The sequence below is a fragment of the Pieris rapae genome, chromosome 7, assembly GCF_905147795.1.
Source record: "Pieris rapae chromosome 7, ilPieRapa1.1, whole genome shotgun sequence".
NCBI classification, from domain to species: Eukaryota; Metazoa; Arthropoda; class Insecta; order Lepidoptera; family Pieridae; genus Pieris; species Pieris rapae.
The window spans coordinates 8387104-8411422 of record NC_059515.1 but is presented as its reverse complement, the minus strand read 5'-3'; the positions used below and the strand labels follow the sequence as shown (position 1 = coordinate 8411422).

Below are 24319 nucleotides of genomic sequence, written 5' to 3'. Positions count from 1 at the left end.
ATAGCCATCGGTTATTAATTAGAAACGCATTGTACAATATTAGAACATGCTTTATGTGCATCTATACATCTATTTCACACCTTGCAAATTCTTACCATAACAAAACCGTGATTTTGTTAACAAGTTGATGCCGCAATGTATAGTAGAATTATTATAAACGTAGCCAAAGCTCCACATTTGAGTATTTTGTCGGATTTAAACAAAAACATACCCGTTGTGGCGGCAACGTTTGCCGTGGGCTGTGCGTGTGTTTTGGAGAGCAGGAACCGTGTTTTTCTTTCCTATGGGATTTTAATCCGCGTAGCAGTCTTGAAAATGTGGTCACCTTTTTCTTAGCTGTACCGAGGCAGTTGTCTGAAATGTACACATCATTTAATGATAGAGAATTAATGAATGTAATTATTTAAAGAAAACACTTCTTCAACGGATTGAAGCTATGTATTATTATTAACTTATAATCATTTTGTGACCACGCACGCTGTAAATCACGCGAAACGTCGGGAAAAAATTTAATACAATGTTAAAATACACAGTTTCAATCTGTTGAAAAAGTGTTCTTTAAATGTGTAAAAGTTATGTTAATAAAAGACAATACTATGAATCTAATTATATAAGTTGTGTGCCAATTATCTTAGCTACATAATTTCATTTCGACTAAGAAGCCTTTCTTTCTATTCTGTTTAGTCAACCTTTGTTTAACTATATCAAATTATACAATAATTACTTTGAGTAAAACTAAACTACTAACTTAAATTCAGATTAATTAAAAGCTGCAAAATCATGGGGCAGAACTTTTTAATCTTCAGACTTTCTCTACGTTATTGATTTACATCTTTTATAATAAATGCTACAAATAATACTTTGGGTAACTATCATTCTTAAAAGTTGGAAGAGAATGCTATATGTATAAGGCCGCCCGTTGTCCTTCCAATTAGTAAATTTTCTCAAAGTATTATTATTGAGACGAAGTGTTAATACATATATATAATAAATTGTTTATAAAGGTCTTTTATTTTTAAACAGCATTACGGAATCAAAGCCGTTTCACTTTTAAAAGGAAAAACAAATAGTTCAAAGCAGTTTTATGTTATCTTCTATAAAATATGAAAATTTGCATTACGAACGATTTTATAAAATATAAAATCTTAAAGAACTTACCGCTGGGAGGGAATTCATAAAAGTACGCTGAGCGAGGACTCAGGCAGCTGAAACAAAAAAAAACTTGTTTAAAACTATTGTCTTCTCTCTCTATCTTTTATAAATTAAATAGATTTAAATAGTTAAGAAACTTTGTAGCCCGTAGATATTGAACTTCTAAGAAAATAAGCATACTTTAGTCTGAACTTGGAAACTCAGAGCTCGGTTTTAATAAACATTACTCATTCAATTTATTTTAACAAAACAACGCCAAATTAAAATGCATTACCACGTCATCCTGAATACAACCTGGTACGAGCGCATTAAAAATTTTCATATTCGTAATTAAATAATGATGCCTGCGAGCAACGCAAAATAAAAGTCCAAAAATGAATTTTGGTATCGGGTTATTAACAATATCAGCGCTAATGACAATTGTGGAAAGGCTCAGCCGGTAATGAGAACGTAAATTGTTAAAGAGGGTTTATTTAATTTCACTATAATGTGAGGAATTTTAAGTCCTCTGCGTGTCGAGCTTACGTCCATACAATACTTTTAGGTGATATTTATATCTATACTAATATTAGAGGAAAGAAACGGTACAAGAAGTATTGAATATAGGAAAACAAATGTTTTACACAATATTAAAGAACATATGAATATCCGTGTGAGTAGTGCGAATCCGGGACGGGCCGCTTGTACTTTATACTAAAATCACAACACAATATCAAAAATATACCAAATCATTTACATACTTATTTTAAGTTTTGTTGACCTTAAGGACCTATCCCGTCACCAAACTCCAAAAAGTACATTGTTTTTTTCTATGCAAATGTGCAAATGGAAAAAATATCTTGTGGAGTTGAGTAATTTATGTATCCATTTTGAAAGATCGATACACGATTTAAATAACTTCGCTGTATAGAAGAAACATCCAAATATTGCCAATTTCTAACCCTTGAATTCATTTAATGACGAAAATTTATATAGAACATGATTTTAAAATTTATACGATATATTTTATCGCAAGCCAAGTAAGTAATTCATTCCCTTTTGACCCCTAGATATGGTTATATCGACCGTCACCAATCTGATAACCTGGTTGTCGTCGGCAAGGTGGAAGATAATGAGTCACAATTCTCACAGGTCTCCTCATTACAACTGCGTTAAAGGAAGGTACTGACGAACAAATATCAGAGACACCATTAGCAGGAACTTTACAGTACTTACAGCATAGTTCTTAATAAAGGTACACAAGTAGTTATGAAACGCATAAAGTTAAACTCAACTAATATTTGGATTTCAACATTATTGAAATGCCTAAATCCATAAATCTATAAATAGTGTATTATATTAAAGTATTAAACCGTGTATTGGGATCAAACTATCCCACAATGGACCATAAATCAACCCAAGTCGTATCGGAACATGCAACCATGCAATGAATATTGATTTTCAGACCAATTTAGTTTGACGAATATAAATTAATGGGAGAATTCCGGTTTCCACAATACACTTGTTCATATGTATAGAGAGAAATATGATATTTTCCTCGTACGTAAAACAAATATTACACATAGACAATTACTCTTCCGTGCTATATATAAAACAAATCTAGTCTGGAATTGCTTTGATCACACACGATGCGAGGACACTTGCCTGGAAATAAGTTTCTACAAATCAATTGTATGTTTTGTATATCATCATTTATTAGGAGTGTTAATTGGGCGCATATAGAAAGAAAACATTAGTGCACAGCCGTGATTTGAACGCACGATACCCGGCTTGAGAATCTCACGCTCAACCAAATGGGCCAGTAGTGAGAGCATTACAATGAGACTATAAAACTGAATTCAGAATCTTGTCAGGCTTTTGAAGTTATATATATGTTTATACCTTGGTAAGATGTTTTTACTTCCGATATCACAATTAACAAGTGTAATGATGGTAAAAAATACATATGTACCAGAATAATAGAAGAAACAAGACGATTTTTATGGTCATAGCATATGTAAGTCAAAAGAGCACACACTTCAAAAAATAATTATCTACATGGATTATAAATGCAACTTAAAAGTTTCCATACACAATACATATTGTAAAACGTGTGCTCGTTTTATTTTAGTACCACTTAAAGAAAGCTTAAAGCTTAGAGCAACTAAAAATATATTTTCCTTTGATATATGGAAATGCATTCTGTGATGATGAAATGAATTAGTGCTTTTTTGGTTATCTCGATATTTTGTTACATCTGTCAAATACAGGATTGTGACTTCATATAAATTTTGCCAATTTTGTGAGTGCTTTCGCACAATAACGTATCTTATGTTGATACAATAGAAACGTATATAATAAAGTATAAAGCGGCAATATTGCGGTTGTTTCTCATAGATTTGTTATGTAATTTAAGATACCCGAAATAAATAAAAAATGTTTACACATATTTCTGGGAGGTGATAATCTGTGTAAACCTTGCATCAAGAAATCAATATCGCCCGCCGCCACTCAACGTTTTACTAAAAGATCCAACATGCTACAAACCTATTTATAATTACATAAAAAATGCAGTTCAAAAAATTTAAGTGACGAAATTTAGTGAAGTTAAATTTTATGACTTCAAAGTACTGAACATTTTCCAAATCAGTTATGACTTAAAGGTCTAGGTTACCAGGTCATAAAATTAAAAAAAAAAGAAAAAAAGAAATCAATATAATTTCAGTTTAAACTTGCTGAGACAGTCGTATAATAATGGTATACATAATATTTTCATTGAAACGTTATTCAAGGCGCGGTCGGTTAATTACTTTTAACAACGGTTACAACCGGTCCCAATTTAAGTCCGTTCGTAAAACAGATAACAGAAAGAGTATTATTCTTTTTTATTCATTCAAATGCTGTGCAAATAAATAACAAATTTATGACGCAATGAAAATGTAAACGCGCAATTACTCGTTCCCGCCGTGTCATTAAAATTAAAAAGTCAATTGTCATCCATGTTCATTTGTCATAAACACGATTCAATGATACCATAGACAACACATACACGAATGTCAGGACACGATGAACATAGATAACAGATTACGACAGTTAATTACGTTAAACAATACAGAAGATAAAAAATGAAATTATAAGTTTAATTCGTTTTCCGACTAATGTATTTTAAGAGAAATACAATCATGTGCTTAGCATATTAATATCACCTTAATGTGAATAATAAGTGTTTAATACCTTGAAAAATGTTAAACCTTTTTTTAAACGTCTGTGTTTTCTGGAAGGAACAACTTTTACTGTTACTATGATGTTTGTCTTCATTATTATCTGTTGCTTTAAATCACTCTTTAAATCATAATCTTAACATAAAGATTAAAGGTAATGTATTGTAATGTAGCAATTATTTTATTACAAACTCTCGGTTTGGCCAATATTAAAAAAAACATCCTTCACTCTCTCATTTTATGTTATATTGTTTCAGATATTGAAGTTATGCTGCAAATAGAGTAAGTCTGTTCCGAAATTGCAAACTCATAGCTATTAGAATATTCCAAGTGTTAATTGAGTTACCAAGATCCGTCTAACTTAATATTAGTAATACGAGTTGACATCTAATAGGAACACAGTTCAATTAGATGTCAATACTAAATACAAAACGTAGATTCCTTATAATATTGTTTTTGTAAACCAACGCATCTTTGAAGAAAACTAACGTAAACACACAATCCTTATCTAATCTTATCTTATATCTTTAAACGAGCAAATCTTGTATATATATATATATATCTTAATATATATATTTCTTGTGTGCGTGTGTATGTGACTGAACTCCTCCTAAACGACTGGACCGATTTAGACGAAATTTTTTGTGTGTGTTCAAGGGGATCTGGGAATGGTTTAGATTCACAATTTTGTCCGCTGGACAATGTTTTTTTAATTAATTTTCAATTTATTAGTTGTTGTTGATTTTGGAATGTTTTACATTGGATCCGACAGACGGCGCTACCATCGCAGTGTCAAATTTTAAATAATATTCGAATTTTAATTTTAGTCTGTCCTGAAATTTAAAAAAAGTTTTGTTATCATTGTGTTATATCGTGTGTGACCATGTGCTGGATCGTTAGATATTGTCATAACATTTGAATAATAATTTTCATCAAAATGGCTTATTAAAAATTGAAATTTTGAAATTAAAGACGTGTAGACAGGACAACGTCTGTCGGATCCGCTAGTATATATATATAATTAGAATCTCGGGATCGGCTCCAACGATCTTCATGAAATTTAGTATACGGGGGGTTTCGGGGGCGATAAATCGATCTAGCTAGGAATAAATGATAGAAAATAACAAAAAGGTGGTGTTTGAGTAGTCCCAATTTAAACTGTAAAATGAATCTCCCTGACATATATCGGCGAATAATAATACCTACTATTTTTTTTTAATTGCTTTAACGACACAACAACACTAAAGCAGCATATAGCAAATTAAATAAATAAAACCTATGGCAGTCATGGTAAAGACCAAATTATTAATTTCGCTACAAAGTCTAAAATATCTGGCTGAAGACAAATATGTAAGAGAACTCATGATTCATAAATATTAAGTACTATTACTAAGGTTGAGGTAAGGTAATGACTATTCTCTATTCTCGACACCCACATTTCTAGAAAAGATAATAAATAGTGAGTGGTATCATGTGAATATGATATTTATGACACACGGTACTCACACCCACTGATGAAATGTAGCACCTTTTATTCATATGATGCACTGTGAATTTAAATTGTATCTTATTGTCAACTTTCATTGAATTAATGATATTATGTGAGAAACTGTATTCTCGTAAAATATTTGATTTTTTTTGTCGATTTTTATTTATTTTTCGTACGTATATTTAGGGCCCTTCAAGAATCTATTCCTGAACGCTCTTGCGTACAATTCTTAAAAGGCCGGCAACGCACTCGCGAACCCTCTGGCATTGAGTTTCCATGGGTGGTGGTGTCACTTAGCATAAGGTGAGCCATTCCTGCCCGTTTGCCAACTATTCTAAAAAAAATATTGGTTTTAAGTATTATTTTAGAATAGATATTCGATATTATCCTGGTAAAAACCTAATAGATTTTACACATACAATTTAATTTATTTTGCTAGATCTCAAAACCAAAACCTCTATTTAAATTTTCAGGCGTGGAACCAGTTTCAAAATCAATAACAACACTTAGTAAGCTAAAGAATGAAAATGCTGTTACAACGAGAATTGTGTCACTCAGAATAATAAATTGGGCTAAAGGAAAATTCTCCGAATGCAATTCAACGCTAAAACTATTTCCGAATTCTGTCGCTCGATTTCAATTTAGATAATCCATTAAACAACGTCGAACCTTATCTAACTAGCACACCTGTTAAAATCTACGTAATTTATGCTATTGTGTTCTCAGGACTATTGCGTTATGAATACCGTTTATTAAAACGGATTTTTTTATACAAAAATTATCTTTTGATAGTGGTTTTAATTAAAACACTTTTGTAATAATTTCTTTACATTTAAGGTAAATCCGTTTAAGCCGTACTGTTAGATTAAAATCGTAACGAAGAAATTAACACATTCTAGGTTTAAACTTGCTATTTACATTTTCAAAAGATTATTTCTTTAAGATTTATTCCACTAATATAATACTTAATTTTTCCGTGTTTCTTTTCGCGTACATTTGTTTGATAAAAATGAATATACTTAGTAAACCTATCTATATAGTGGATGCTATGGTTTCCAAGCTAACTTATACACAGACATTGTTAAACCATGTTATTGTGGAATTCCCATAATCAGGTGAAGGTTTTGATGTTAATATTTTTTGTAAATTAAGCCGTCATCAGTCTCTCATATCGAACAATGCCAAACAATTAATTAAATTGTTTCGCCAGGAATGAATCCAATAATTTCGATATGGCATGTGTAAGAAGACAATTAATTTTCTAAATATACCTTTGATAGTTGTGTTGCTGGTTGTGCATCAAAGGTTGCGTTGGCTGAGCAAGAAGCAATTGCTTTTGCTGCTGTTGCCGCTGCAACATCTGCTTCCCAAATACGCCATAACCGAAACCATAGATCTCATCCTCTTCCTTGTCCGTCAAGCAGCTTGAAGGCTGAAAAGACTTTTTATATTACTTTTAAAGAAGAAGACACAATCGGTTGAATCTACGATTGATGTTACTCAGGTCATTTGAGATCGACTGTACGAATTATTTTATTAATGTACATGAAATAGTGGTTGCGTATTTCTAGGATGGTGTAGCGGTAGTGGAGCATCTCAATTAAAAGTTACTTAAATTATCTGTGAAGTGCTATGGTTTAACCAAACTAGAATAAAATTCTGTTTCGTAAATGTGTTTTAAATGTTAAAAATGTAGGTCTTGATAATGTTGTAGAAGAGTTTGAAAAAACCTAGTTTGTAAAAGCACTTCAGATAGATACTCGGTACACAAGTTTATCAGTGTGACTAATTGCATTTGCCAATTACCCGTATCGCTAAATTCCATTCGAGCAATGAGTTCTATCAACGAAGTAATAAATTTTAAGTTAAATAGTCGTAATTTATTGATAAGAAACAGTTACGGATATTTGTCGTCCAAATGGATAAAATAGCTTCCGTGTTAACTATTAGCATTTTAGGGTAAATTAAGTGTTTAACTTTACATAGTTATAACTTATTTGAACGTTAGAGAGCATGACTACTCTGAGTTTGGATTAAATTGATTTAAAAAAAGTAAACCAAAAATTCTTTCATTAATAAATTCGCTGTAAGCTTTTGTCAAGAAAGGTATCTATTCTGCTTGCGTTGTCTTATTATGACATTCCAACTCCTTTTCAGACAATAGTAGTTACTCCATCGAGGATAGATTTTACCTATTGATTGGGCTCTCATATTTTATTAACCTTTTTTTCTTTCTTTTTCATGTTATAGACAAAACAAATATCGTATATGATACGTTTTGTTAGTGTATAGGTATTTGAAACAGTAGCTGGCTTATAAATAGTTCAGAAAGACTTCTGTTTTTAATAAAACTATACATTATTACTATTTATATATATTGTGTTATTTGTGTTTCTTTCTAGCAACGAAGTGTAAATAAATAAATAAATTATAATAAAACTAATTGTTTACTCACAGAGTACTTTCCAGGAACGTAGATCGGTTGCGAATGTGATGTGGTCAGGTTGTTAAGGGCCAATGAACCCGGACTGGCCGAGGGCGGGGTTTGGGGGGTGCCAGGCCCGCCGATAACTCGCATCCTCGGTGACATCTCTTCCCATTCGTGCCTCCTTAATTCCTCAAGGTGGTCGAGAACGTCGCCGTAGTGGGTTGAGAAGAGGTCAGCGTACCGGGATGCAAGGCCTTCTAGATATCCTCGGTCACCGTCCTGTCAACAAAATAGATGGTGTTATTGAAATTCTAAGTTTAAAATTTATTTACCAGTAAATTATTAAGAGATAGAGATATTTCCAGTCCTTAAAAATATTTTGTTGTAATTAAACGTGATGTATCAAGAAAACTCGAATCCAAACTTAATATATAAAATTCGATCAAAATACAAATGAAACTTCTATTAAATCAGCAACAAAAGAACAAGCGAAGCACGGAACTTGAGTGTCAAAACAAAATCTTCAAGAAACAGAAATTTCATCACAACTAATTTAATTAGGGACGGAAGCAATTTTCAACGGGAAAATTAGTATATAACACCTAGAGGCCTATACCATCACTACCACGCAATTTGCCTTCGAAAGAAAAAGGGCAATTAAAATCAGCTGAATTATGGAAGGGATTACAAATTGGGAATGTTTAACCTTTTATAATTAAACAAAAGTAAGGATAATCTCTATAATGGGTTGTTAACATTGATAAATTGTTTGAATTGTTAACACTACAGTGCTAAAATTCATGATTATAAAGAAACTAAATTCCGAGAAACGAAACTTAGGTAATTAATAAACAATTGAAAATACAACTGGATAATAACTTGAAGCAATTGTAGATGAATAACTGTCATTACGATTTGGTAAAAGATTTTATTTTTTTTATTTTCGTCATTCCTTTAATATGATTTATATTATCCATAAAACAACCCCCAATTGTAGGAACCTTTTTTATCATTGGTACATTCAAACTCCGAACTTATTAACGTAACTCCATTAAACTTTTTCTCAGAAAAATCGCTTGGGATTTGAATTACCTGTTTACAACTAATGATGCAGAGATTTTATAGGGAAACAAACAAATGAATTAATTAGCTGCATTTACAATATTGTTGAACAACAGCTTCGCTTCAATATAGAGTATTCAAACGTCTTGTAAACAATGTATCAACTAAGTAATTGCATGCTGTAAGTAAACACAAGTCCTCTAGGCGCTGTTCTATTAATGGATAGGTCACACGTGCAAACTGTGTTAATCATAGATTGTCACACCTGTACCTTACAATAAAATCACGAAATTTCACACTGTTTTATATAAACACTGCAATAGGCGAATATTAATAACTATAATTAACGGAGGTAATTGTTAAAATCTGATTCTAATAAAATTTATTATTGTAATATCAATTTTAATAACTTACCTTCCGTGAAAATAGTATAAAAAATAAAATACATTTATTTTGAAACTTAAGATCATCAAGGTATCACTCATTTCACGTCATTAAATTTGAATCTGCAGGCATCCCTACACATCGGCATATAAGACAGAGGTATGCAATGTACATAACATAATAACCCTTTCACTATTTTTATTTCAACCGATTATACTAGTAAACAAGTAAACGCATCGAGCGTTTAACGAACGAAAATATGAAATTCATATCGGCGTAAATATATTTATTTTTCAAAAGAATCCCGGCCGCTGTCATGTTTATCTTAAATTATTTGTCTGGTAACTGTACCGTAATAAGCACATAATTTATGACAAATATATTTTACAGTTGTTAAAACAAATACATCAGAAAACGCTTAAAGAACGATGTTGACCTGAAGTGAAAGTTAATAACGCGAGACAAGCCAAGTCGTTACTCGCGGAAGGCCAGAAAGTACATAAATAAACAAAAACGAAATAATCTTGCTGGCAAACGAACTCTTTCATTAAGACTTGGTCCAAAGACATGCTCCTCGGGCAAGTGATTCCCTGGTACTCTTGAATAAACATTGCAAATGCCGAGTGATCTCTCGAAGACGGTGACTTTAGTCTTAAATATACAAGCATTAATTCATATAGTCTCCAACGTTATTAAAAATTCAAATGCTTTTTCCTACCCGACATATTTTTACTCTATTGAAACAGCTTTTCTGACGAGATAACAAATCCGAGCACGAATGTTTGAAATTGTTATTGTGGTCGCTTGATCTACAAATAACTCGTGTCGACTGGACGATGGCTTTCCTGAATGAATTGTCAGATGAACAAAGAGGGTAAATGAAAGAGCATAGACGCACAGGATGCGATCCATCAAGCCAAAAAAGAATCGGCACCAAGCCAGCAGAAGCACTTAGAATTCAACCAGCGGTCGCGCGTCGACTCAAAGATGGCTCCGAGTTTATTTCCATTTTTAAATGAGTGCGGCTGAGAGCTTTGTCGGCTGTGAGTTTGTGCTTTGCGTTTTAAGTGGATTAAATCGCTCTACGCTCGTAAACCGACAAGTGCTTCAGCTAAGAATTCAAGTAACCGTTCGACTTTTGCATGAGAAAGTGCTGAAGGATGGCTACTTCGCACTTGGGTTAGCTTATTTATATTGTCTAGTGTCCGTCAACACATTAGCTTTGCCTTTCAATGAAAATAACTTCTTAGCTTCACTTAAAGCTTTTGTTTTTATCTTGAGATAATTTAACAATGATAAACGTAATTTTGTTCCAACTTATTCGTCTATCCGTATTATAACCGTGTCTCGGTTACCGAATGAAGAATAGTCCTTCCGGGAAATATAGCGACGTATAAATTCTGTTACGTTCAAAAATTCTGAATTGTCTCACTAATGGAGGTTCATTTTATTCACTGTTATCTTGGTTGACGAAAATCATCGAATATGACAAAAAAATGAAATTATTTATTTATTTCAGTAACACAATATACGCTTATGAACGTTAATAAATAAATGCTTAATGCTTAGATTTTACATTTACTGCCAGTTCTCAAATAAAGGACATAGAACGGACATGAAGAACTGCCAATAAACTCTCTTTTTGCGATGACATAAATTTAATAATATAACATAAACATTTAATTTTAAGCACTAAACAAAGATCAAGTAAGATTTCCTTTCCGCTGCAAAATAATTTCAATTTACAATTGCAGCCAAAAGTTCCGGAATAATAAAATTAAATAGGATGAAAAACGCTTCAGCAGTACCCTTTGTTATCCTTTTGCATTTCTTGTTTGTCTGCCGAGCACCTTTATTGTACCTCGATTTATTTCGTTTTGTTTCATGCGTTATTTTAAGATCGCACTGGTGGCACTAATTCTGATTTCGCATAAGATTTAGCTGAAGAAATCCACGTGATTAATTTATTAAGTTGAATATAAATACTTGAGTCAAATTTTTAATTAAAAAGCGCATTTAGTTGTATATGACCTCATTTGTTTACAGCTTAATAGTAAGACAAAAGGAAAGAATGTACTATGGTTATTCAATAATAAATTGTGTATTATTATATTTTAAAGAGAATACACTAAGAATATTAATTATTCCGTGAATTTTGTATTGGAGCTGCACTGTTGTTATTATGCGAATTTGTAACATGCGTGTGCTATTATTTATGTAATTTCTCACGATTCAATGTAAAACATTTGCTCCCACATAACTTGAACTTTAATGCAATAACTGTAAAATAATAGTTACATTCAATTCAGAATCTTTGTTCTTAACTTTCCTATTCTCCGGCTGCATTCATGACTATTTTGGTATCGTGATCTCTTAATAGTTTGCAATAAGAATGAACACTATGCAAGACCTCTGAGCATTTAATTGTTATAAATGTTTCTTTAGCTGTCTACTATACTACTACTGTATACATGGGATATGGTATCTTATTTAAATCACACTATCAATTGCATTAACAACTAACAATAAAAACATTCCATTTAACTTTTCATACGCTACGGTATGTATGGAACATTTTCTGTTATTAAAAACTACACTTAACTACAACTACTTATTAAATACAATTTTTACGGAGCGTTTTTGTCGAAATGTCGAAGAAAAGAAGAGAGCGATTGAGATCGATCGAGAGAGAGTGAAAAAGGGAATACACGCTATTGTTTGATGTATACGTTTAGTAGTTATATTAGAACTTTAGATGGCAATTCGTAAAGGCCAGCAACGCACTCGCGAGCCCTCTGGCATTGAGAATGTCCATGGGCAGCGTTATCACTTAACATCAGGTGAGCCTCCTGCCCGTTTGCCCCCTGTTCTATAAAAATAAAAAAAAATTACAAAGAAGTTTCACTTCTGACATCTGTACTTTGTACGCACGCACTTTAGCTGTACTTTACAACAAAGAAACAATTATAACACGATACGATACGAATACGAATATATCTTTCTATACAAAATTAATTTACGAAACAGTTTTTTGTATAGAAATAGAGACCAAGACCTTCGATTTACGAGTAAGGTTTCCTTTTAAAATATCCGATGAACAATTTAATTTAATTAAACGGGTATTGAATTAACTGCATTAATACTAACGTACATAATATAAAACACAATAGCAAATGACAATATCGTTGACACACAACTCATTCCCCTTCAAGTCTGCCCTTTTTCGATTCGTAAAAAATGTCGTCCCAACCCATTCTCGATAGTAGATTCATGTTCATCAACTTCATAAATAAATAACTCGAGTGCAATGACCTCAGTCCACAATAGTTATAGTGCGACAACCGGACAGGCATTCTTACAAAAGGACCAAGGCAAGATGTCAACCAACACTGCTACAGTTATTAAAATAATTATACTTTAGAAGTGCATTTTATTTGCATAGAGGCTTATACAAAATTAATGAAGTTATTAAAAATTTAAATGTTAATATTGAAATAGTCGTTAGGTAACTTAACATAATATATTGTTATAAAAAAGCTTATGCAAAAAATTATTAATAATACAATTAGATGTCATTAATAATTTTATCAGTCAATAAATTAATAATTTTATCAGCAGCTGAGTAACGCAGTCAACTACCCTTAGTACCATTTTACGATGTCAAGGTCAGTGGTGATTACGAGACTGATTACGTATGATGAAGAAATTAGCGTAATTAAAATGTATCCTAACTTTACTTAAAAAATATTATTCCTTCTACATTTAAATTAAAAATGACTGTCTTAAAAAGCCTTTGTGTTATCACGTATTATTATTCGCTTTTTAATAAATAAAGAATCTCTTTTGTCTACTGAACTTTTTCTCAAATATGAAACAATAACAATTCTCATGAATCACGCGAATTCTCAAAGTAAAATACATCTTCCATTTAATTACGAAATCGTTTAGCGAACAAGAAAACAATTTATATACCCATTACACAAACTACAATCAGATTAAAATGCATGCGAAAACTTGGAATTTACTGAGTGGCCTTCAATTAAACTTGTTGTAATGAAACCAAGGAAAAACGGGCTAAATTGCCATGGTTGAGAGTAAAATTACCAAGTTTTGCAATTTATCCTTATTTTAAGTAGGTAAAGTTCGATGGCGCGAAAAGATCGGACGATCGATTTTTTAAGCTTTAAGCTTGGATAATCTGGCAATTTGGATAAAATATTTATTAAATTCACACTTTGGTTGATCTAGGTAGATAAGTATGGCACAACTGTAATGTTCAATATCTGGTGAAATTCTTGAATGTGATCGTAACTTCTGACGTAAACGTATCATCTAAATTAAATAAATCAGTACTACAATATTTTTAGGTCACGGCCTCAGATTTATGTATCTGTTTCACGATCATTTGTCAATCTAATAGGCAAGTAGGTGATTAACGTCTTAGGCAGGCCGTTTCCTTGTTTTCCTTCACCGTTCGAGCGAATGTTAATACATACTAGAAAAAAGTCCATTGGTGCAGAACCCTGGATAAAACCTATCTGCTTACATTGCTCTCATTATAATACATTACATTAGTAATGCAAACTTTCATTCAAGATGAAATCACGTATTGTATGTAGGTTAATAACGATATACAATTTATGGTTTCTTATCTATAATTAAAAATATAGCGACTTGAGCGTGTATTTGACGTCGTAAATATATAAAAACTAACCTGAGCTTTTTGAACAATAGCAAAACCAGAATTGTTCTATAAATTACAACCGACCGACGTATCGTATTCATCGTTTCTCAGATTGAAAATAGAACGTTTTACGAAAAATAAAACGCCAACAAACAATAATGGCGTGCCTTTTCTGAGATACTTTTTTTATAGACCAGGGGGCAAACGGGCAAGAGGCTCACCTGATGTTAAGTGATACCGCCATGGACACTATCAGTGCCAAAGGGCTCGCGAGTGGGTTGCCGGCCTTTTAAGAATTGGTACGCTCTTTTCTTGGAGCACCCTAGGTCGAATTGGTTCGGAAATACTTCAGTGGGCAGCTGGTTCCACAAAGTGGTGTTGCGCGGCAAAAACTGCCCTTAAAAACGCGGAGTTGTTGCATACTATTATGATGATTAAATTGTGTCTGTTTGTCTCAATCCTGGAGTTAGGCGTTCAAATCCACGCACGTTTCTTTAGATTGTCCCATATGACACTTGCTTGTAGTGTTTGGAAACCGGCTATTCGATCAAAGTCTCATATCAGATTTAAGGTGACTTATGTATAAAGTGATCATCGATAGGTAGACCATTTAAGGTTATATCGCCACTGTGTTATTATTATTAATGCTTTATAGCTTCTTAAAAATGTTTTAAAACCGCACCAAATGGTTAAAGACGGAATGTCATTTTTACGGTTTACATGAAGTTTAGGGCGTAGATCTTTAAACGGTCATAAATAACATTTTTTATATTTTGTTTATGTGTGTGAACGCACTAAATATTATTGAGAGATATATCATGTTGTCTATAAATAAGTCGCTCAGTAATATAAATAAGATAACAATGTGTCTTCAATTTGCAATTAAACAATTGTAATGAAAATTAATGGGATTTTTTTCTTCATATTGGTTAACAAGTACATTTTTGAATGTCAGACAAGAAGTTAAATTAATTCTAGAGCCGGCAAGAAACTCTCTGCTACTCTTTTTATTCAACATGTTTCAAGTCATACAACTTGTTGCAAACTGGAGCAAATCCCAAGGATTAGGGTCATTTAAATATTCGTCAAATTTATAAAAAGCTTTATTGATTACGTTCACATTTACACTTGAGTGCTAAGTCTCTAATTTCGCTTGGGAGTTTGTTGTAAAAACGAATACAATTTCCATATAAGTGGGTTTATTTTCTGGAGCCTGGTGCTTACACTTACTGGGCTTATTATCTTCTGGATATAATAATAAAATATATTAGACTTATCTAATATAATAAGTATTATACTGGTGAAAGTCACAATTTTCTTTAAAAATGCCATGAATGCAGGGGTTCCTTTTTTATTAATTGTATTTTTTTTTAGTTTTTATAAATACAACTAATCCAAATTTTATACAAACATTAATTGTACATTAAAACGATTGTGATATTCTTTTTTACATAGATATAGCGTTAATCGCTTCATCCTCATCCAACACAAAAATAGTTGTTAAAATATATTTAAAAAAATCAGTTGCACCGTTTTAACAATCATCTATCTCTTTTCATCGCAACATAAACGTAATATGACAGAAAGAGAGGAAAATCTTCTGTTTAGCTTATATTATAAGACAAACATCGCTTTCGAATATACTTAAGACTCAAATGCGACAAAATTAAAACATTTTTTTCCATTATTTTAGTCCAATGTCAGGTTTGCTCAGGGCGAGGCTCATGTTTAATTGAGCAAGCGAAGGGATTGACAATGACGAATTACTATTCTGTGATTTATAAAAAGAGCCCTTTAAAGCTAATGGAAGATAATTTGATGAATGCAGACTGTAACTCAGTTGGATTTTGTTTTGCTCTGAGATAAAGAAATCTTTTGATGAGTTCATTGAAATTTTAACTCACCAGAATAAATTTTTTAAGTAGCATCATATATTTCATTTTCTGATGATATTCCAGGTCCCACCCGGATCATCTAGAAACCAAACTGCAAATCAGTCCAGATCATTAATGTCGGTTAATACGCATTAATAATTTGTATCTGTAGCGAAACTTTTTTATCGGCGTTGGAAAAAAAAACCGTCACATTTTCGGTTACGCGTCACATTTTTCCGTTACGTGCCATCTTTTTCTTATAAATATATAATAACGATAAAATTGATAGTAATATTGTTATTACAATTACTAAAAACTAGAATGTCATTACATTCTACTTCTAATTCTGTAAAAATTCGTCAATTAATTTTATTTAAAAAAAATATAATGTATTATCAGAATTTATATATTTAGTTTTTAATTAATTTAGAAATTTTCTAATTTCTAAATCTAAACTTTATTGTCAATTTCTATAAAGTTACATATAAAATAGTAGATCATTTATCGAAAAATAAGGTTACAAAGAAGTTTCTGTTACGTGTGTACACACGTGTACATACGTGTGTGTGTGTTATATGCACACTTTTTTTTAAATTGTTGGCCTTAAAAGCTCAGTTCGGGCTGTTTTAATTAAATGGCTAACTTCTAGATTACTTTCTGCCGAATTATCATGTACAGATCACATACTTGCCTACTAAAATTGATTGCAGCACAACTCGTTCTCTAACTCTAAGCTATTACATAATTTTTACTTATCGAAAACCTTTGTATTTTCAATACACTTAGAAAGAAATGTTTTAATTTAATATACTTAAACTTACAATTTTATCCAAACTAAAGCATCGGTCCATTGGGGACCGCAGGCATGCAACGTTTGTTGGGAATAAACCACTGTGCACATAAACAATACATTTGAATGTTGTTCGTGGGCGACCAGTGACTGCCGTAACGCGTCTCATGTGAACTAGCCGTAAACTACGGCTACAAATTTCTCTTCTCCTGGTAACTATATTTCGATAATAAACTTGGAATTTATTTAAACAAATGGAAAATAACAATCTACTTCTATGATAGTGTAATTTTCTATCTTAATATATTAAGTCTTATTTCTATACCTTATAATAGTAATTCAAGTTTATTTTAGTACTATAGTTATATTTACTAATTTAAAACACGTGTATAATAAACAAGCGCACAAAAACAGCTCATAAAAAATGATTGTTATGTGAGGTTATTAATTAGAAGCATCGTTTACTTCTTAACGTAACCCTAAAATAATAAAGAAATTAATTTATTGCCGTATAAAGTGCTCAACACACATAATTTCAAGTCGGGAAGTAGACTAATTTGTAGTCTCAGACAAAATGTTGTTACGAATTCGACACTCAATAACTCATTCAAAAATTCAAAATAAAACATGGCTGTTCTAAATTTGAAACGTCCGATCTGTCAACGGTCGAGCGCGCGCCTTGTGCGACGACGAATGGCCACAGACGTTACCGACATCTGTTGTCTATTTTAGATTTGTCACCAAAACGTTCCTTTATCTACCGGAAGGAAAAAGAACTCTTTAATATAAGTCAAGGGAAAATCTATCCATTGCTGGAATAAAAATAAACTCGAATTTGTATTGAATTATTCTCGTCACACCATCAGCTAAATAGAATAACTACAACTGTCCTAACTAAAGGTCACGTAAGTTAGGAACTGTTAATTACTTAATCAAGATACCAAATTAACAGAGTTCGCACTACGACAACACACTGTTTGTTATCTTAGCGCGAAGTAAATTTATTCTCGTTACGAACCCGTGTTCCGTTTATCTTTATCTACCTGCTTGTTAGTTCACACTGATTATAAATTCTCTAACTTGAGATTCGCAAATATTGAAGTTAACAATATGTTCCTGAGATGTGTGTCAAACAGTGTAGTTTTATTAACAAAATACTAATTATCTGATTATTAAAAAAAATATCTAGCAATACATTTTAAGTACCCAGCTAATTTGTCCAAAGGACTTGTATCCAAAGTCATGTAATATATTAAAAAAAAACATAGCTAATTGATATTGGAACTCAACGCAGCGGCATTCGAAATATTCGAAATTCGAATGCATTCAAAAATTGGAGCGCGTTTCCCGTCTCGTCGCTTATCACAACTCTTTGTACTCAACGCATTAAGTTAATTTGAATGGCGCAGTCTTCAAAGCTGTTGTTCAGTCGTTCCTTTGCCAAGCCGATTGCCGCCTGATTGTGGTCGACTTGCATACAAGACCGGCGTTGCATTGAACGCGTCTTTATTATAAAACAATGTGTTTTTTACATTTACCAAAATTAGCTACGATTTTGTAAGAAAATAAGACTTATAACTAACTCTGAACTCAGTTTTAAATTACAAATCGGCGACAGATTGAACGATGTGATAACGTTAGTTTTAGACGTACTCAAAATATCCCCTTGAGATGAAATCAGATAAGCGACTGATCTATACTGTCATCGTATTAACGAATTGGCTCATTGAAAGGAAAATATCTCTTATGTAGTCTGTGATAAAGTCGAAAATAGTATTTCCTGAGATGGTAAAGAGACAAATGCTCAAGATGCAGCTCCGTGGGCGAAAGCGGTGACAAACGCCGGGATCTGTCACAGCATTGATAAATAACTGATTATGTTACACGGCATTTTGCTTTCATAATTAATTGACATCTACTATCTGAGGAAATCAACGTCGCGTAGATGACAAATTACAAATATGCAAAAGATATTATGTATCTATGACTAATTATTAGAATTTCATTTAAGGAATTATTTGTAGTTGGTTCTTAACATTATTTTCCAATAATAATAATAAAGCCTTTATTCAGACAAATAAAATATATAAATGATAATAATAATACAATTTTGCTTAAGCTAGAATAAACATGTGTAGTATGGAAGAATTCACTTAAATATAATTGAATATTTACGCTCCCTCGACAATCTTGTCTGTTTGCCTTCATTATATTGCCAGTATCAATTCCTCTAGAAATTAAACATTTTTGAGACTGGCGCGAACTGTCACTCATGACAAAATTTACGTTTTTGACAGTTGTACTTGGCGCTACAACTTTTTAGGATTCATGTGATTTCTTCCGTGATCATATTGTTAATATGTATGTTGGTTATTATATTTCTGTGTCTGACTCACGCCGTCGATATTTTGAATTGATATAAACTACATTGGTGAATAGCCGGGGATCGAACTTGCGACCTCAGGGATGAGATTGTCACGCTAAAGCCACTAGATCAACACTGCTCTAAGATTCTAAATACCCTTAGATATATTTGTCATTTGAGTTTTCATGTTTTGAAAATCTACTTACTGTGTTTCGTTTTCAATTAGTAATTTCTTTCTCCAACCTTTCTAAGTGAATACATATATTGTTTAATATTAAACATGTATGTAACATCCCCCCCCCCCCCATATGATAAGAATTTTAGAAAGGGTAAGTGGGGGGGAAATGACATGAAAAACGTTTGAAGTACCTAGATGGATATTTAGTGAATAAATTATATTATCTATTCTTGACACAAGCTGTTATCAAATTAAGTAACATCACATGTTTAAACAAAGCCTTTACAATTGAATAGATGATCCATATAATTTTATTTTAATTGCAAACGTGCAGTGGCTCTTGTTTTTTATAGTTTATTTTCGACCGGTTGTTCCACGTTATAAATTCCAGGGCTTAAATGAACGGGCAGAGTTAAACTACTATTTATATAAGTCGTAATCATTTGTTATCGCCGAGAGCTGAATGTGCAATTCTAAATCTCTAATGAGCTCAAAATGATGGTCGGGATATTATTTATGTGTCTTTGATGTGCTAATAAAATATTAATAAATAACGATGTAGATGTTAATTGATTTATATCCATTAGATGTCTGAATGTAAAGTTTAGATAACAAAATCTTTACTTTTTTCAAATATGTTATTACACAATTAGTATGACCTATAATTTAAATTCCCGAAGAGAACTCTGTCGAATTTTTTGAAATGAAATTGTACAAGTGGAAAATCAGGACTTTTTAGGTTAGACCATGTTTCTTTAAGTTTTTTATAGAACAGGGGGCAAACGGGCAGGAGGCTCACCTGATGTTAAGTGATACCGCCGCCCATGGACACCCTCGATGCAGGAGGGCTCACGAGTGCGTTGTCAGCTTTTAAGAATTACCTACTACTTTTCTTGAAGGACCCTAAGTCGAATTGGTTCGGAAATACTTCAGTGGGCAGCTGGTTCCACTTTTTGTAATAGCTTCTATTTCTAAATTAAATACTATTAAGTATTAAATTCTTGGCAAACAATAAATAAATAAATGCAACTACGTAAGCCTAGGTATCTTTGAAAATTGATACAATAGCAAAAGAAAATTATTACAGAAATTATTGAAACACAAATAGCGTAGTTATTCCGGTGCGTCTACATTGGTTAATTGCCGCATTTTTTCCGTGCTCGGCTGCCATGAGTGTAATTTGTCTTCTCAGAAATGAGTCGTGTCGTCGAATGCAACGTAGACACCCGAGTTTTTTGTGAATCACCCACAGATTTGGGCATAAATAAAGTTTTAGTGAAATACTCGAGGGAAACGTTAGATAATTACAGCTCGATGCTGCTGAGACGCAAATGTCAAACGTTACTTATTTACGAGGAGTGAAGTTTCCGTCTTTATTTTAATGTTTTTTAAAAACAATCTCTTGGGTGCAGTATTTACGTAAAAAGAAAGCGATATTTTCATAATAATTTGCCTTTATCTCCGTTATTAAATCAACGTTTCGTTTCAAATAAAACAATCAAGAAACTTGAAAACAAATTAAACGCGAAACCATATTAAGAAATTACTCTGCAACTCTTCTAAAGTACAGACTATAATGTTTACATAGTACGTAAATAAACATTATACAATAATTCAATCGAGTATGCAAGATTTGAGGTTCACGATAATGTCAGAATTGGGGATGCGAAATGGACATCACAAATACCAAGAGAACCGTCATTTCACTGTCATGGTGCTAGCTTATGATAAAACAGAGCTTAATTGATGATTACTAACGCCCGAACCCAATGATGTATCCTCAATCTCAGATAGAAAACAATCTGAGAGTGTGACAGTCAATCGATCTCCTATCTGCATCCCAATAACCATACGAAGACAATGCATTTTTGGCGACGGATAGAATGCAATCTCTTCCCTCTTTGTCGTTCCATTTTACCGAGTTTACTCATATTTTTTAATCAATGTAAACCAACTAATGTTTAAGATAGGATATTGGCACGGTTGACCTGACATTTTCAAAGAAACGTCTAACCACGGATACCAATCCGACCTACCATTGACAGCTTGTATCGACAGATGGCTATTATAATCCGTCGATTTGTTATTGGCACATGTTATACAACATTTAGATTAAGATGTCTATATCAGATCGTCAAAAATGGATTGAGATAGGTTATTTGGGTTTGGGCGTAAGTATATAACAATACTGAAATAAAAACACTAGTACTCACAAATAGGAATGAATGATTGCTTTCGATAATACATTATTCGAAGTGAATTAAATTGGCATGTTGCGGTCACATTTCAGAGTTAATCCAATCAATACTTTGACGTGCTTGTAGCCTTTACTACCGTTGAATATTTACGTTTCCAGTTTACGGGTACCCGCTATATTTACGATTGCGTTACGAATATTACGTTTATTACGGCCGTGACCCGACGCGTACAATGGGTAATGTGATCTACGTTTGTCAAAGGATATGTAGGGTGTTTTAATAGTTTATATTATTTACAAAAGTATGCCTCTGGACACACGGATACATTAGTAAAGGAAAAATAAAATACAAGATTTATTATTAAGTACAAGGAATTAGACCAACATAACAACACGAAGATAGAAAAAATACATCGATTCATAAATTATACAATTGAGGAAAATTTATTTCAAATTTAGAACATTATTTTTTAAATTTGTGAGTGGAGCAATTGTGGATATCCAGAACTAGCTTCTATAGAAATAAGGAATTATTTAAGCATTTATAAAAACGCGAATGATAAAAGTTGGCCTACATATTTCAGCGTGCTACTCTCATCCCTCAGGTCGTAAGTTTAATCCCCGGCTGTGCACCAATGGACTTGCTATGTGCTCATTTAACATGCGCTCGAACGGTGAAAGGAAACATCGTTAGGATCCATCAAAGTCCAGGGCGTGTGTCTGGGGCACAGGAGGCTGATCACCTACTACCCTATTATATTGACAAATGATAATGAAACAAATACAGAAATCAGAGGCCCAGACCTGACGGCGCAACTGATTTGTTAAATTTTATAAAAATTAATGTTTTTCTTATTGGAACGAAGTTCCTTATCGCTAGGGCTAGACGAGAACACGTACCGACACTTTTTGCTATTTTGTATTAAAATATTATATTTATTATTTTATTTTTTCACTACATTATTCTACCTTAACAGTTCCTACTAATTCGATAGAACGCCAAAAAAATTAAGCGAAAGGAACTTTGTTCCATCCCAGGTGTCCCTTGACACCTCTCAAGTTTATTTTTAACATAACAAAGAATAATGCTGGACGCATGGGAAGATTATGTACATATGTTTATTATCGCAATTTCTTGTATTCATAGGCCTTCTGAACCGTTAAAATCAGATATACTAAGAAAATCATTCTTAACTAATATACAATCGTTATTAGACATTTGTTTTGTCCAAACATCATCCATTCGAAAAACAATTTGTTTCGTTATGTTTTTAATCATTTGTCTGCTACTTTCTATCAAAGATGCGTCATTTAAATAAAGTTACATTGTATTTTAATGCTCATAACTTAACATAAGCTACGTTCCGGTTACATTGCGGATGTCGTGAGAGCTTAAGTGTTTTGTAATTAAAATATGCATGTACTGCGCATGACTATTGACTTTGAAGTTGTGCTTAGACGCACTTGAAAATGATGGATAACTTTAAAAGGTGGTCTGCTATCAATGGTCTTGAGGGTTATGGCTTTTATGATAAGTGACGGTTTTAATGCATGTGGATATATACGCATAATGTATCGTCTTGTAAAAGTAAACGTCAAACCATTTATTCTAATTAGACCACCTAAAATGGCCCACTCTAACTATCATTTCGTGTGGAGAAGAATGGGCACTAAACTCAACACATGCTCCTTTAAATTAGGTTTTACTTGGTTTCTCTCAATGGATGAAAGTCATGCATTGAGAGAACAGTTAATGAAAACTTAGTATAGAGAAATTTTTAAGTCAATTGTTTTTAGATTTTGGAATACAAATTCCTTCATGACCACAGAAACGTCGTTGTAATTACTTTTTGAATATGTATTCAGAAAAAAAACTCAATCACAGTCACTGGGCGTGTCAGTAGGTATTAATATTTTTCTTATACGTGATGTTGTGTACAAATATAAACATAATATCAATTAAAGTAATTACGTTATTATATATTACAGACAGACATTGACTGCATTTCACAAACTATTCAATCAAATATCAGAATAGATTTGTTTTAATTCTTATATACTAATGTGAACAATACGTCGTTTGATACACCAGCTTTATGATAAGGTGTTATTGTGTCATTTAAAATAAAGTAATTTTAGTAGTTTGCATTTGTTGTCAGTGCAATGTCAATCAATACACTTAAACATGTGATTTCGTCGTAAACTGTTTTGACTGTATTATAATAAATAGTAAATATTAAATACCTGTGTTTAATATTTGTGTCTGTTTTTGGCTTTATGTATTGTGTAAACGTATTATTTTAGTTGTAATGAGTGTTGAACTACGCCGTATCTTATAATAGTAAGTTGATTCAATGGTTGATATAAAATTGTTTCTTTGAAATGTCGCTTAGATAACAATCTTTTGATCGATGAACCATAATGGAAGACTAGCCTGAAACAAAGATAGCTGCAACAAATTACACTTCGTTGTTTGACAGTAATTATAGTGTACAATCTATTTTCAATTCGAACGA

General features: G+C 32.3%; 1 protein-coding gene across 4 annotated transcripts in view; it reads right to left on the bottom strand.

The window, feature by feature from the left end:
• Positions 1-24319, bottom strand: part of LOC111004161 — a 104296-nt gene that overhangs the window by 13594 nt on the left and 66383 nt on the right. For 3 of the 4 annotated variants that reach the window (XM_022275039.2, XM_022275041.2, XM_022275042.2), the window contains exons 2-5: positions 8297-8548; positions 7113-7282; positions 1159-1205; positions 212-354 (exon numbers count right to left, since the gene is read on the bottom strand). In XM_022275039.2, the coding sequence (XP_022130731.2) occupies positions 212-354; positions 1159-1205; positions 7113-7282; positions 8297-8548 (612 nt within the window). The remainder of the gene's footprint in view (positions 1-211; positions 355-1158; positions 1206-7112; positions 7283-8296; positions 8549-24319) is intronic. The other variant, XM_022275040.2, reaches the window with a different exon arrangement.